General features: G+C 49.8%; 4 protein-coding genes across 4 annotated transcripts; 2 read left to right on the forward strand and 2 right to left on the reverse strand.

The window, feature by feature from the left end:
- Positions 1–662: 662 nt before the first annotated feature.
- BJ212DRAFT_138827 (methyltransferase type 11) lies at positions 663–1,677 on the forward strand. Its single transcript, XM_041336919.1, has one exon. It carries the CDS (start codon positions 747–749, stop codon positions 1,581–1,583), a length of 837 nt encoding a protein of 278 aa, XP_041193881.1. The 5' UTR covers positions 663–746; the 3' UTR covers positions 1,584–1,677.
- Positions 1,678–1,770: 93 nt separating this feature from the next.
- BJ212DRAFT_1299169 (uncharacterized protein) lies at positions 1,771–3,159 on the reverse strand (the record flags this gene model as incomplete). The annotated part of the gene is made up of 4 exons (XM_041332819.1): positions 1,771–2,439; positions 2,460–2,738; positions 2,890–2,978; positions 3,141–3,159. 4 exons carry the CDS (start codon positions 3,157–3,159, stop codon positions 1,771–1,773), a joined length of 1,056 nt encoding a protein of 351 aa, XP_041193882.1.
- Positions 3,160–3,414: 255 nt separating this feature from the next.
- Positions 3,415–4,194, reverse strand: BJ212DRAFT_1299170 (uncharacterized protein; the record flags this gene model as incomplete). Its single annotated transcript, XM_041332820.1, has 1 exon — positions 3,415–4,194. The coding sequence occupies one exon, from the start codon at positions 4,192–4,194 to the stop codon at positions 3,415–3,417; it is 780 nt and encodes a 259-aa protein (XP_041193883.1).
- A 1,146-nt stretch (positions 4,195–5,340) lies between these two features.
- BJ212DRAFT_1269990 (IMP dehydrogenase/GMP reductase) lies at positions 5,341–7,223 on the forward strand (the record flags this gene model as incomplete). The annotated part of the gene is made up of 3 exons (XM_041330843.1): positions 5,341–5,812; positions 5,988–7,143; positions 7,199–7,223. 3 exons carry the CDS (start codon positions 5,341–5,343, stop codon positions 7,221–7,223), a joined length of 1,653 nt encoding a protein of 550 aa, XP_041193884.1.
- Positions 7,224–12,117: the final 4,894 nt, after the last annotated feature.

Genomic DNA, 12,117 nt, shown 5'->3' on the forward strand with positions numbered 1-12,117 from the left:
GACTCGTTCATGCCAGTCACACGTCGACGAGGTAGCCCTAAGTAGACCAACCAAACTGATCCAGCTCAGCCATGCCTCAAGGATGAGATTGCAACGACTTCGTCGTTTGGTCATGCCCCTTCAGTTCGTGCAACACAGCACTATTTTGACGCGGACGTGGGTCTTCAAGTTACTCTTACTTGCGCGTTGTTTAAATCGCTATAGGCCGTGAATTATCTTGTCTTTGGTGCACCAGGGTGATTAGGACATATCCTTGTGAGTAGTACTACATTGCCCGCTCTAATGAACGACTATTCTGCAGATGCTCGTGACCGGTGACGACTGCATCGGCCTTGTATAAACAATATCGGAAACGTTGAAATCCGATATTGTCCATGCGGGGTTCAGAGCGCAGACCAAACAGAGAAAAGACATCCCATCTTTGCCACGGATGCAGTAACACCCAGAACCTGATGGCGACTGAGGCTTATTATGTAGGGGCCAAGAGACTGCTGAGCAATTTTCTTCAATTTGATATGCTTACACGCTCGAGGTTCGGAATCAGACTCGGGAAACCTCGAAGATTACACTGTACCTGATAACGTCTTCTTCGTTCCAAGAACTTATGTGTGAACAATTAGGCAGTGGCGATGACGGCGAGTCACTAAGTGCCTCGCACAAACAAACATACACAACCCCCTTTGACTAACTCGCTTGAGCGTCTGATAAGATATCCAAGTGCAACCTTCCCCTCATGGAGATCAGCAATGTCAGAAACTACCGTCATCTACACACACGGACACCATGAATCCGTCCTACGCTCCCACAGCTGGCGCACCGCCCAAAACTCCGCATCCTACCTCCTCCCATACATCAAACCAAACATGCACATCCTCGACATAGGCTGCGGGCCAGGCACCATCACCCTCGATTTCGCTACCCTCATCGGACCCACAGGACACATAACAGGCTTAGAACCTTCCCCCGGAGATGTCCTCGTCCAAGCCCGCGAAACAGCCGCATCGCGAGGGATCACGAACGTAGATTTCAAAATCGGAGATATCTTTGGACTGGAAGAGATATTTGAAAGTCGTAAATTTGATATCGTGCACGTCCATCAGGTGTTGCAACATATCGATCGGAAGAGGGTATCGGAGGCTTTGATGCAGATGAAGGCTGTTACGAAACCTGGGGGGATCGTTGCTGTTAGAGAGACGGATTTTGCTGCGATGACTTGGTTCCCTGCTTCTAATGGGATGACGGAGTGGGTGGATACGTATCAGCTTGTGGCGCGTGCGAATGGTGGAGAACCTGATGCGGGGAGGAGGTTGGTGAGTTGGGCGCTGGGGGCAGGGTTCGCGAGAGATAAGATCACAACTTCGGCGGCGGCGTGGTGTTTTAGCACCCCTGAAGAGCGGGAGTGGTGGAGTAGGATGTGGGCTGATCGAACCCTTTCGTCGAATTTCAAGACGACGGCGCTCAAGAGTGGGCTCGTGGATGAGGAGAGGCTGAATAGAATTGCAGATACATGGACGGAATGGGGTAAATCAGAGGATGGCTGGTTCGCTATCCTAAACGGCGAAATGATCTGTCGCGTCGACTGATGGCAGGCAGGATATACATGGATTTGATTATTATTATCAGAAGTATCGGGAAATGTGATGCAAAAAAGATGCAGCAGATAAATGACAAGGGTCCACAGACAAGAGAAATAGTAAGCGTAACAAAGTGACCGCAAGAACTAGGATGGATAAAAGATACAAACCACGTGGCTCGCGCCTGCACGAACTCTCAGTCTTGGTCGTCCCCATCGAGTTTGACGACCTCTAGATAACTTTCCGGTACGAGTGCATGCGAACCAGTGTCCTCTCTCACAACTACGGCCCATCCAACTCCACCACCCCGTCCGACGACACGGACGATTTGGTCTTCATCAAGCTTCATCTCCGCAGTTCCTTCTGGCTCGAAGGAATACAGTGCACGGTAAAGGCCAGGGTGTAACATGGGCTCTCCCTCCATCTCCTCATCATCGTCTTGGTTCTCAGGGAATTCATCTGGCTCTTCATACACCTCACTCTCATCATCATCCCCACTGCCATCGCCAAAGTTACGGGCAAAGTCCGTTCTCGAAGGAAAGTCCTCTGAAGAGGAGGAACCCGAGCCAAGGCCCCAACCAGACTGCAATTTCTGAAACCCCCACTTGAAGCCTCCCCAACCATTGTTGTCATTCTCATCCTCCCACTGCTCGTCTTCCTCTTCCGTCGACGACGTGGAAGTCAAAGAGGACGTCGACGAGGACGACCCGCGTAAACGGCGGGCAAGGACCTTGGGACGATTTGAACGGGGTACATTCGGTCCTCCACCTGAGAACCGCAGATCTGAAGGCGCAAACGCATAGTCGCGGATTTTAATAGGGACTTTAGTCTCGATGGGTGCTGACTCTGGTTCTTTGCCTTTATTCTCTGTTACTGCTGACATACCGAGGACATCTTTGGTACGACATCCACTGGGTGTGCGAGAGAGAACTGCGCTGGGTGAGAGTGCGCCAGATACGGGGCGTTGTGAGCGAGAATTGGCGTCTGAGACTGGGCGAGAGCGGGATTTTGAGGAAGTACGGGATAGACCTGATGCACGACGGGATATTGCTGGTGAGGGTGGTGCGGGACGGGAAGATGTAAGAGAAGTGACGGATTGGGTGCTGAGGCGGTGGCTGTGGTCTTCTGCATCGTGGGAGTCGAGTAGTCGATGAGGAGAAGGATCTAGAAAAGATGTATTCGGAGATTCTTTTGTTGGAGTTGATTCCTGAAAGGATAGTAGGTGGAAGAGAGAGCGAGGAACGTTCAGCATGGAAATGATAAAGCGTGGAAGGAAGGAGCGGAAGAAAGCCAGAGACGCTCGTTGGGGACTTACCGCGCCGTTTGGTGTGGCCTGACCGCTGTTGAGGCCATTGGCAGCGGTAGTAATGTCTTCAAAATCTTTCTTTGATTGTTTCCTATTACCTGGACGAGCGAATTCATGTGGTCCAGGTGTTGGAGGTGGTATAAACGAAGAACCTGGTGATGGAAATGGCGGTGAAGAACGTAGAGCAGGTTGATCTAAATTAATTATTTAGTGTTGTCGTCGTCGTTGTCTCTGTCTTCAATAACGACCTTGAAACACACCTTTTTGCATACTAGTCATCTGGACGGTCGTGGTTTAGTCGTGGCAGTATATAAGTACTCGTCAAACTTCGTTGGTCCTTTCCTTTCAGACAAAAGACCGGCTTTGTCTGAATGACTATATGCCTACTCGAAAGAAAGGCAAAAATACAAAAAGAAAGAAAGAAAGTCAAAATGACTTTTCGAAAGAGAACTCTCCAGGTCAGATGGATCACCGTTGCACCCATTCATTCGTTTCCTTGACAACCAGAAGTATCTTATTTGTCCATATTTACTATTACCGCCATCTACCACCACACCGACTCAAAGATGCCCGACGCTCAATTCCAGCAGCTCGCTTCAACTCGGTCGATACAGTGCCCCTACTAGGATCATTCTTCATATGAGGCGTAGGTGATCCGCTATCATTCCGACGATGAATCCGGAACTGCATCATCGCAGTGTTGGGAAGCGCCTGTGCTAAGAATGACACAGGCGAGAGCGACCTAGAGTGGTGCGGACACGGGAAAAACACGTCATGTTTCTTCTTAGGCCGTACAACCGCTTTCGACAGAACTTTGCTGGATTTCTCTTCGCCAGATAAGGATTCGGATAACCTAAACCCATCGCTGAGTCTTCCGAGCCCGTCGAATACCCCGCCTCCCCCTTTCTCTAGGCCTTCGAAACCGAGACCCACTAGTCCTGATCGACCACCAGAAAAGATGTTGGGAGTTCTGAGCGTAACGGAATCATCTGAGCTGCTACTGCTACTGAGTGGAGGGAGGGGTGGGGTAGTCGCAGGTGTGTTGTTCGGAACGGCGAGGAATGATGTAGACTCGCTATATGGAGGAGGAGGGAGGAAAACGTGGACGTCGGGTCTGGGCGCTTTTGGAATGCGTCTGTAGTGAGGTTTAGGAAGCAAAGGTATATGTGTCTTGGATGTGCGCAGGCGAGGTGTGGCTTTCGATCCTGGCATACGCGCTTTTCCAGCTGATAGGATGTCTTCTTCGATAAGAGGGGCGTTTGGTGGGGCCAAGAGGGTGCTCGAGGTAGAGCCAGAGCGGTTGTAGGCGTGCATGGTCGATGGGTAGTGAAACTGGGGTAAAAGGAGAATAGTGACGAAGGCTTTAAGTGCGGCGATAGAAGGTCGAGGGGAGAACATATGATACAGAATCCAGAAGATGTCGGGTTAATGACAGATGCCTAGGTCTTTTGTACTGCCGCAAATGCATGGCTGACGGGGTGGGCTGACCAGCCAAAAACGATGCAAGGCTGACGTAGTCGGACTTCAGACTCTAGGGGGCTGACCAGGAAGCGTGTTTAGATCACGTGAGCAAAATCAATCTCCAAAGTAAAACTGTTTCGATCGATTCAGAGAATTTCTGGCGCATTGTGTGCCCGTCATACACACTGACAGCGAATAAAACTCTGCAACTGGGTTATTATGCAGAACAAGCAGCTTGGTTTGAAACTCAAGACAGTTAGGTTACTTGTGCTCGTTACGAAATTCGACTCGAGGGGAATCCCGTCAAGCAGATATGCGAACTTATCGATCGCAAGCCGCTAGATATTGTGCGTTTTCTGTGTATCATATACATATTAGCCAGATGAGTAGCTTAGCTGTCTTCATGAAGTTTCAGTTGAAGCAAAAGGCAGTTGAGCTGACAAGCAGCCTCGCTCGTTGTATAACTCGCCCAACTGGTGATAGTAGAATCATACAATGAACGTGACAGTGCAAGCCCAAGAGCATTTCAACCTCCGGTTGAAACAACACTTGGAATGATCACTATCGCAGCAGTGCACAAGAGCCCCGCGATGCGACCTTATCATGATAAAAAATCAGGAGCCAGAAGTCCTCGACGAAAACCTTCGAGGCTAGCGTGTGCTGAGACAAAGAATAGACGGTCTGTACATGGTCGTGAAACCTGATTTTTTAGATATGAAAGAATCAGGGGACACAACGATACAGACACATAAAACACGCAAAAATCCAGGACAGTCAAGAGCAGCTTAGCTGTCCTTCACAGGTTTTCGAGTCCTAGCTCGGAGACACTGGGGAAGGACAGTTAAGCTGAGAAAAATGTACTGGGCAGCCAATGCTCATTATAGGACTCACCCGCGATCGGAACATAACATGACAGTGCGGGTGCAAGAGCATTTTCAGGCTCCGATCGAAATACTCGTTGATAATGAACCGTAAAATTTTCTAGTCGATTTGGCTAAAATGCCCGCCCCATCGAAAGCAACTGTCCTCTCTTCCTCAGACGCTGTCGCCCATCTAGCATCTTACCAATGCTTAGATGGCCTCTCCGTTAAGGATCTCATGGACTCCCGCATCCATGGCGGTCTCACTTATAACGACTTCCTCATGCTTCCCGGAAAGATCGACTTCCCTGCTTCTGATGTGATCACCGATATCAGAATCACCCGTAATGTCGTTCTCAAAACCCCATTCATGAGTAGTCCTATGGATACTGTCACCGAGACCGATATGGCCATCAGTCTTGCACTGCTGGGTGGTATTGGTGTTATTCATCATAACCAATCCCCTGAATCTCAAGCGGCTATGGTCCGAGCCGTGAAAAGGCATGAGAATGGTTTCATCGCGGATCCTGTCGTCTTCTCTCCAAATCACACGGTTGCAGATGTCCTTGACATTAAGGCACGTCTTGGGTTCTGTGGTATTCCTATCACAGGTGCGCTATGCGTTTCACCCGCGTCTCCTTGATGAACACCTTTACCAATAACCTTCGTTCTTCCGAGTAACGGGTGTCACCTGTGATCTGCGGATATCAATTCTATTTTGGCTATCTGATCTTTTATTTCACCTATTGTGCTCGTGTGACCAAAAAGCTCATCCCTATTCTTTAGAAACCGGACACTTGGGAGCTAAGCTTGTTGGTATCGTCACCTCACGTGACGTGCAATTTGAGTCGCCCGAGACACTCCTCGATGAGGTCATGACTACGTCTCTTGTCACCGCTCCCCAGGGTGTCACGCTTGCAGAGGCCAACCAGATCCTCCGATCCTCCAAGAAGGGTAAACTCCCAATCGTCGATGACCAAGGTCGTCTCACTTCTCTCCTCGCCCGTTCTGACCTCCTCAAAAACCAAAACTACCCACTTGCTAGCAAGAATCCCAACAGCAAGCAGTTATATGCTGCAGCTGCAGTCGGCACGCGACCTAGCGACAGAGAGCGCCTCAAGCTTCTCGTAGAAGCTGGTCTCGATATCGTCGTACTTGACTCATCACAGGGCAACTCCGTCTTCCAGATCGACATGATTCAGTGGATCAAGCAGACGTTCCCCAAGCTCGAGGTCATCGCAGGCAACGTCGTCACGCGTGAGCAAGCTGCCAACCTCATCGCCGCTGGGGCAGATGCTCTCCGTGTCGGCATGGGTAGCGGCTCCATTTGTATCACACAGGAGGTCATGGCTGTCGGTCGTCCACAGGCCACAGCTGTATTTGCTGTTGCCGAGTTTGCATCCAAGTTCGGTATCCCGGTGATAGCTGATGGTGGTATCAGCAATGTTGGGCACATTGTCAAGGCTCTTTCCCTTGGTGCGAGTGCTGTGATGATGGGAGGGCTTCTTGCAGGTACCACAGAAGCTCCGGGAGAGTACTTCTACCACGATGGGAAGCGTGTGAAGTCATACCGAGGCATGGGTAGTCTTGAGGCTATGGAGCAGGGTAGACCTGGCGCGTCTGATCAGGCCAATGGCAAGCCCGGTTCCACGAAGCACGTCCCACGCCTTCCGAGTAAGTCGCACGAGAACGCCGCCACGACGCGCTATTTCTCCGAGTCCTCCGCTGTTAAAGTCGCTCAAGGCGTGTCGGGTGACGTCCAGGACAAGGGCAGCGTCAAGGCGTTCGTTCCATATCTACACGTCGGTGTCCAGCACAGTCTTCAGGATATTGGCGTGCGCAGCGTTTCGGAGTTGCAGGAAGGCGTGAAGGAGGGTCGCGTGAGATTCGAGATAAGGACACCGAGTGCTCAGGTGGAGGGGGGTGTTCATGGGTTGCATTCGTGAGTGATGATGATGACGTTCCATTGCAATATGTCGCTGATTGTTTTTTTGCAGGTACACGAAGAGATTGTATGCATGATACGACGGTTTACGCTATTACCCCATATGACCTGTATTATACATGTAGGTCCCTGCATCGTGTGCATAAAACAAGGGAAAATTGTATGTACATCATTATTGATCAGAGGAAGCTCTGGTATGTTTTAGCGAATGGTTTTTCATGACTAATTGCAGTGCCTGCAAGATTAATGAATCTTCCCTGACGCTGGATCGCTTCGCGGTTCAACGACTACAGACTACATTCAGACCTTCAGTAATAAAGGAACGGACACATAGCTTGTCACTTAACCGGTATATATCCCGACAGCGATGACCATCGGTCCACCGATCAATCAATCTCCAATGACCACTATTGATGGCTGGCGAATGCAGGATCGAAATTTTTGATAACCCGCTCAGCATTGAAATTCACTGGCAAGTCTAGTCTTACTTGTCCGTCTACTATCGATGGCTTGCCACCCAAGTGGGGGCAGGGTGTTGGAGCCTAGTATCGTACTGTGTACAGTGGTTCGATTACCCGTGTCACACGTAGACGCTCTGATTGTGGACCATCGTGTGAACCAGGATCATTATAATTTGACAATCCATTCCTGGCACTGGCTTTGACAGGCGCAACTGTGACTTGGCCTCGGAGCATAAACCTGCCCATTTGGAACAGCCGCAGTAATCGAGGACCTTGAGACTCTCTTCCGATGGGCATTCGGCTAACCAAAACTTGCGCCCGCCACATGTTGTAGGCCAGACCCTAATAACTGGTGTCTTCTGACGGTTCGATCAAGCTGTGTATCCAATGCGCCACCCTTTCAGAACAAAGGCGTCGTCATCTCTATATAGTAAGCAAGGCGTCTACAAGTACAGCATGAGAAATTGAATATTTAGCAGGCCTCTCTACCGCCATCATCAAAGCATCTCCCCATCGACTCTCCCATCGTCTAGCGATCCTTTGCACTGACTCAGTCGTGAATCACAGTCCACCTGTACGGCAAAGCACGGCCGTTCTTAGTTGACGTCATGCTGCACGAGGATGTCGCATCAGGAAACCGAAGAGAGGTGGAACTAGCAGCGCTATTAGACTCGCCAGCAACTGTCACTCCTCGTAAGAATACAAAGGATCTTCCGCCTTATAGTGCGCAGCACCGCCAGGATGCACTTTGGAAAGGCGAGCAGTAGTCGTATTCTAATACCCACTGACCAACTCAATGAGAATCAGGCGGGACGAAGCGCTCCCCCCTATGTGGCAACAATTTCAGGTGCTAGACCATAAAACACTATATCAAGACAACAACCTGATCATGGGTTCATGGAACCGACCTTTACCAGGAGTACGATTAGGTAAGCGAAGAAAGTGCGATTAAAAGCGAGAAACTCATCGTCGAGCACAGATCATCCTGGAGATCTTGTCCCCGGATGTGAATGGCACATCTCACCATCCGGCCGGTCCTACTTCGTCAACCACAATACTCGGACTACGTCGTGGAGGAAACCCGTGCCAGATCGCCAAGCAGGGAGCTTGACGCCGGAGCACGTCATCGAGGGGCATTCTAAGTGTATATGGGACATTGCCTGCTTGGGCAGTAGCTGCGACATAATGAGCTCTTCGTCCGACGGTTCGATTCAACGATGGAGAAGAAACGGAGAGCCGATAGGAAAGCCTTGGGTCAGCGACGGAGGAGTGGTAGGCTCCATAGGAGTATCTCCAGATGAAACCATGGTCGTCAGTGGAAGTGCAGACGGCAGAGTACGGTTGTGGAACATGAGGGAGGGGAAAATGGTAGGAAACCCGTGGAAGGGGCATAATGATGCAGTAATATGTCTTAATTGGTCTCCCGACGCCTTGGAGATAGTAACTGGATCGTACGATGGTACCATACGACGATGGAACCCAGATACCGGACGACAAATCGCACCACTGATAGAGACAAGTCATGGTTGGGTATGTGCTGTCAAATATTCTCCACAGGGCGACAAATTTGCCAGTGGTGGGGCAGACAAGATAATCCGCTTGTGGTCAAAGAAAGGCGAGCTACTTGTCGAGATCAAGGGACATGGGAATACAGTGTCGTCGTTGTGTTGGTCCAAGGACGGCACGCGCATCTTTTCCGCGTCATCAGATTGCACCGTCCGAACGTGGCAGTCATCTGATGGGAAGGAGCTTATTGTCCTTCAAGGTCATACGAAGGCCGTCACATCTCTCTGTCTTTCCCCTGATGAATCTCATCTTCTCAGTGCTTCAAGGGACTGCTCAGTTCGCATCTGGGACCTCAAAACCAATCAGCTAGTTGGAGACCCACTTTTGCATGACGGCGAACTCTTGGCTCTTGCCATGTCCACTGATGGAAATTATGTTGTTGGCGCTCAATTGTATGCAAAGGTCTGTGTATGGAACCTAGAGGCAGCACTCAAGCAGCAGGGCGATGATCAAATTGGTGTGCGTATGTATGGTCCTGTTATTGGCGTCTTCATTGACCAGGCTTTGGATTTCATTCAGAGTCCACAGGATGGCAATGCAGACGCGAAGCCCAAGGCGAGTCACATCTGCATCTCTCTTGCATTGCATCTCACTTCGTTACTAGAGGCGTGCAGCTCCAATTAGAGATGTGCGCTAATCCGTTGCGAACACGACCCTTTTCTTATCTATCATCTTGTCAGCCTAACTTTGATGTCGTACCTAAGCGGCAGGCCAACAACAGAGGCATGGCAAGATATGTCAGCATAATTACATCTCTCCTGAGCATCTACTAGGCTGACACCAATCCAGGGCAATGACTTCTTTGACAACGTCACAGACCACACGCCTCGTCGCCCAGCTCCGCCCACAGGCCCGTCGTCTTCCCTTTCGAGTCGGTGGCGCAACTTGTTCGGGTTCTTGCGCTTCAATACTCAACCTGCAGATCTGGTTTCCCAACCAATACCACTTCAGCCCCGGCGTTGGTATCTGGCCCGTGATGACGTGAGTCGCTCATCGTTGCCGATGTTTATCCTGATATCATGTGCAGAAACCAACACAAACTACTCGGGGGAAAATTCTGCTGCCAGCACGGAAGAGGCATCATGTATGATAGGATGCTGCGGATTTTATCTTGTTCGTCGTCGGTCCACATCGCACTAGTCATTAGGCGCCCCGTGAAGCCGCCTCCAGTCCATCTCCCTTTCACTTCTATACGTGCTCAAACAATGACGGATACGTATGTAGCTTGCCTTGACATTCACAACGTCCTTGCAGTAACATTTCTATCTTTACCACATCAGTTGTTACAATCGTCTGTAGATTGTAAATGTGTACGACTTATGATTGCAGGTTATGGATGCAGAATTATGGCAGAGCAAGTGACGGAACACGAGGGTATGTCCCAATCACACTGGTGCACCAAAGACAAGATAATTCGTAGTCTACAATGATCCAAATAACGTTGTAAGTAAGAGTGATTTCAAAATCCATGTCAAAAAAGTGCATGAACCGGTGACAATGCATGACCACATAAGGAAGTCGCCGTAGTCTCCTCCCTTGATGCGTAACTGAGCAGAATTAGTTTGGTCGGTCCACTTAGTGCTACTTCGTCGACGTTTGACTGGCATGAATTAGTCAACACAAGCGAACGCGGTAACTCATCGATCTGCGAGCTATGGCTATGTTACATCTATCTGTATCGTCCGTCATGTGTCATGACCCCGCGCAGCGCATCTGAGTAGAGGACATACACACTATTATATCGGTGTGGTGCTACGTAGTCTTGATCAACATTGACTGGAGGTAGTCACCAATGCGAACAGGCTATGGCATTATTCTTCAAACTAGTCGTTTGCGGGGGATATTGACTGGCAGTGCTTGTGTGTAATTCTTCCGTTCGTTCGTAGAGTGGGCAGCGGCTAAAAAAAATAGTCATGATTCTCGTTGATTGTGGTTTTTAATTGGACGATAGTGCATATCAAAAACGAACAACAGCGATAATCGGAGTCTCGGGCAGACGAATCATAGTGAGAGTCAATCTGCATCAGATTAATCGATGGTCCACCAAACCTGCGCTATATTGGTCGACAAGATATAAGGGAAGTGCTCACTCGCTGGATAAGAAGTCACGACGGGCGAGGGCCCGTAGTGATGCTGAAGATCTGCAGATCTGACTCTGCTGTCCCAATTCACAGTTGGTTCCATGCACTGAAGGGTAAAACAAGATCGCGATTATGCTCGATGGAGAAGAGAATCACGGCGGACGATGGTGAACGACGCCGACGCCTGTCAGATGCGTGATGGCCTAATGCAGTCTGATGGAATCTGGAGAGGTCTAGACCATGTCACAGCTGGTATTGGGTGTCGAACAACAGAACTACATCTTGATTGTGCTCGATGGAGTAAGAATCAAGGTGAACGAAGGTGGGCGACGTCGAAAAAAGTCGATGATCAATAGTTGACCATGATGATGGTTGACTTTCAAACCGTGACTGGCTCGGCGGAGTCGGCGCTCGACCATTTGTGGCTCACTTTTTCCATCGACATTCTAAGCATTGACTGTGGTGTTGAAATGCATGAACAATAGTATTATTCTAGCTTAAAAGCGAGCTTCCGAGTCTGCAGTTTCTTATCATTTCAGTTCACTTTTCTTTCCTACTAGTAGCCGGGGCTCCCTATCATGGCCAATGCTAGTACTGCTGATGCCACTGCACTAAAGACGCCTCCCCATGGCGTGAATTCTGGGTCTGAGCTCAAATTTACCCCGCTTGCAGTTGGCTCTGCCTCCGTCAGTGAACATATCAGTACTGTAGGCGTCAAGTACGTCTAAATTTCTTTTTGCTGCGGCTACTACCATGGATTCATATTGAACTCCGTCGCCCACGCAGCGTCAATGTACCTTCGTCCATGGATTGGGCGCGACGTCGAGAACTATAGGGAATGCCCCGTCGACGAAATGTTGCAG

This window comes from Suillus subaureus (assembly GCF_016647635.1).
Source record: "Suillus subaureus strain MN1 chromosome Unknown BJ212scaffold_13, whole genome shotgun sequence".
In the NCBI taxonomy this organism is placed as follows: Eukaryota; Fungi; Basidiomycota; class Agaricomycetes; order Boletales; family Suillaceae; genus Suillus; species Suillus subaureus.

Bases quoted from the DNA above. Each gene is read 5' to 3' on its own strand.
- BJ212DRAFT_138827 (XM_041336919.1), top strand. From the start codon at position 747: ATGTCAGAAACTACCGTCATCTACACACACGGACACCATGAATCCGTC.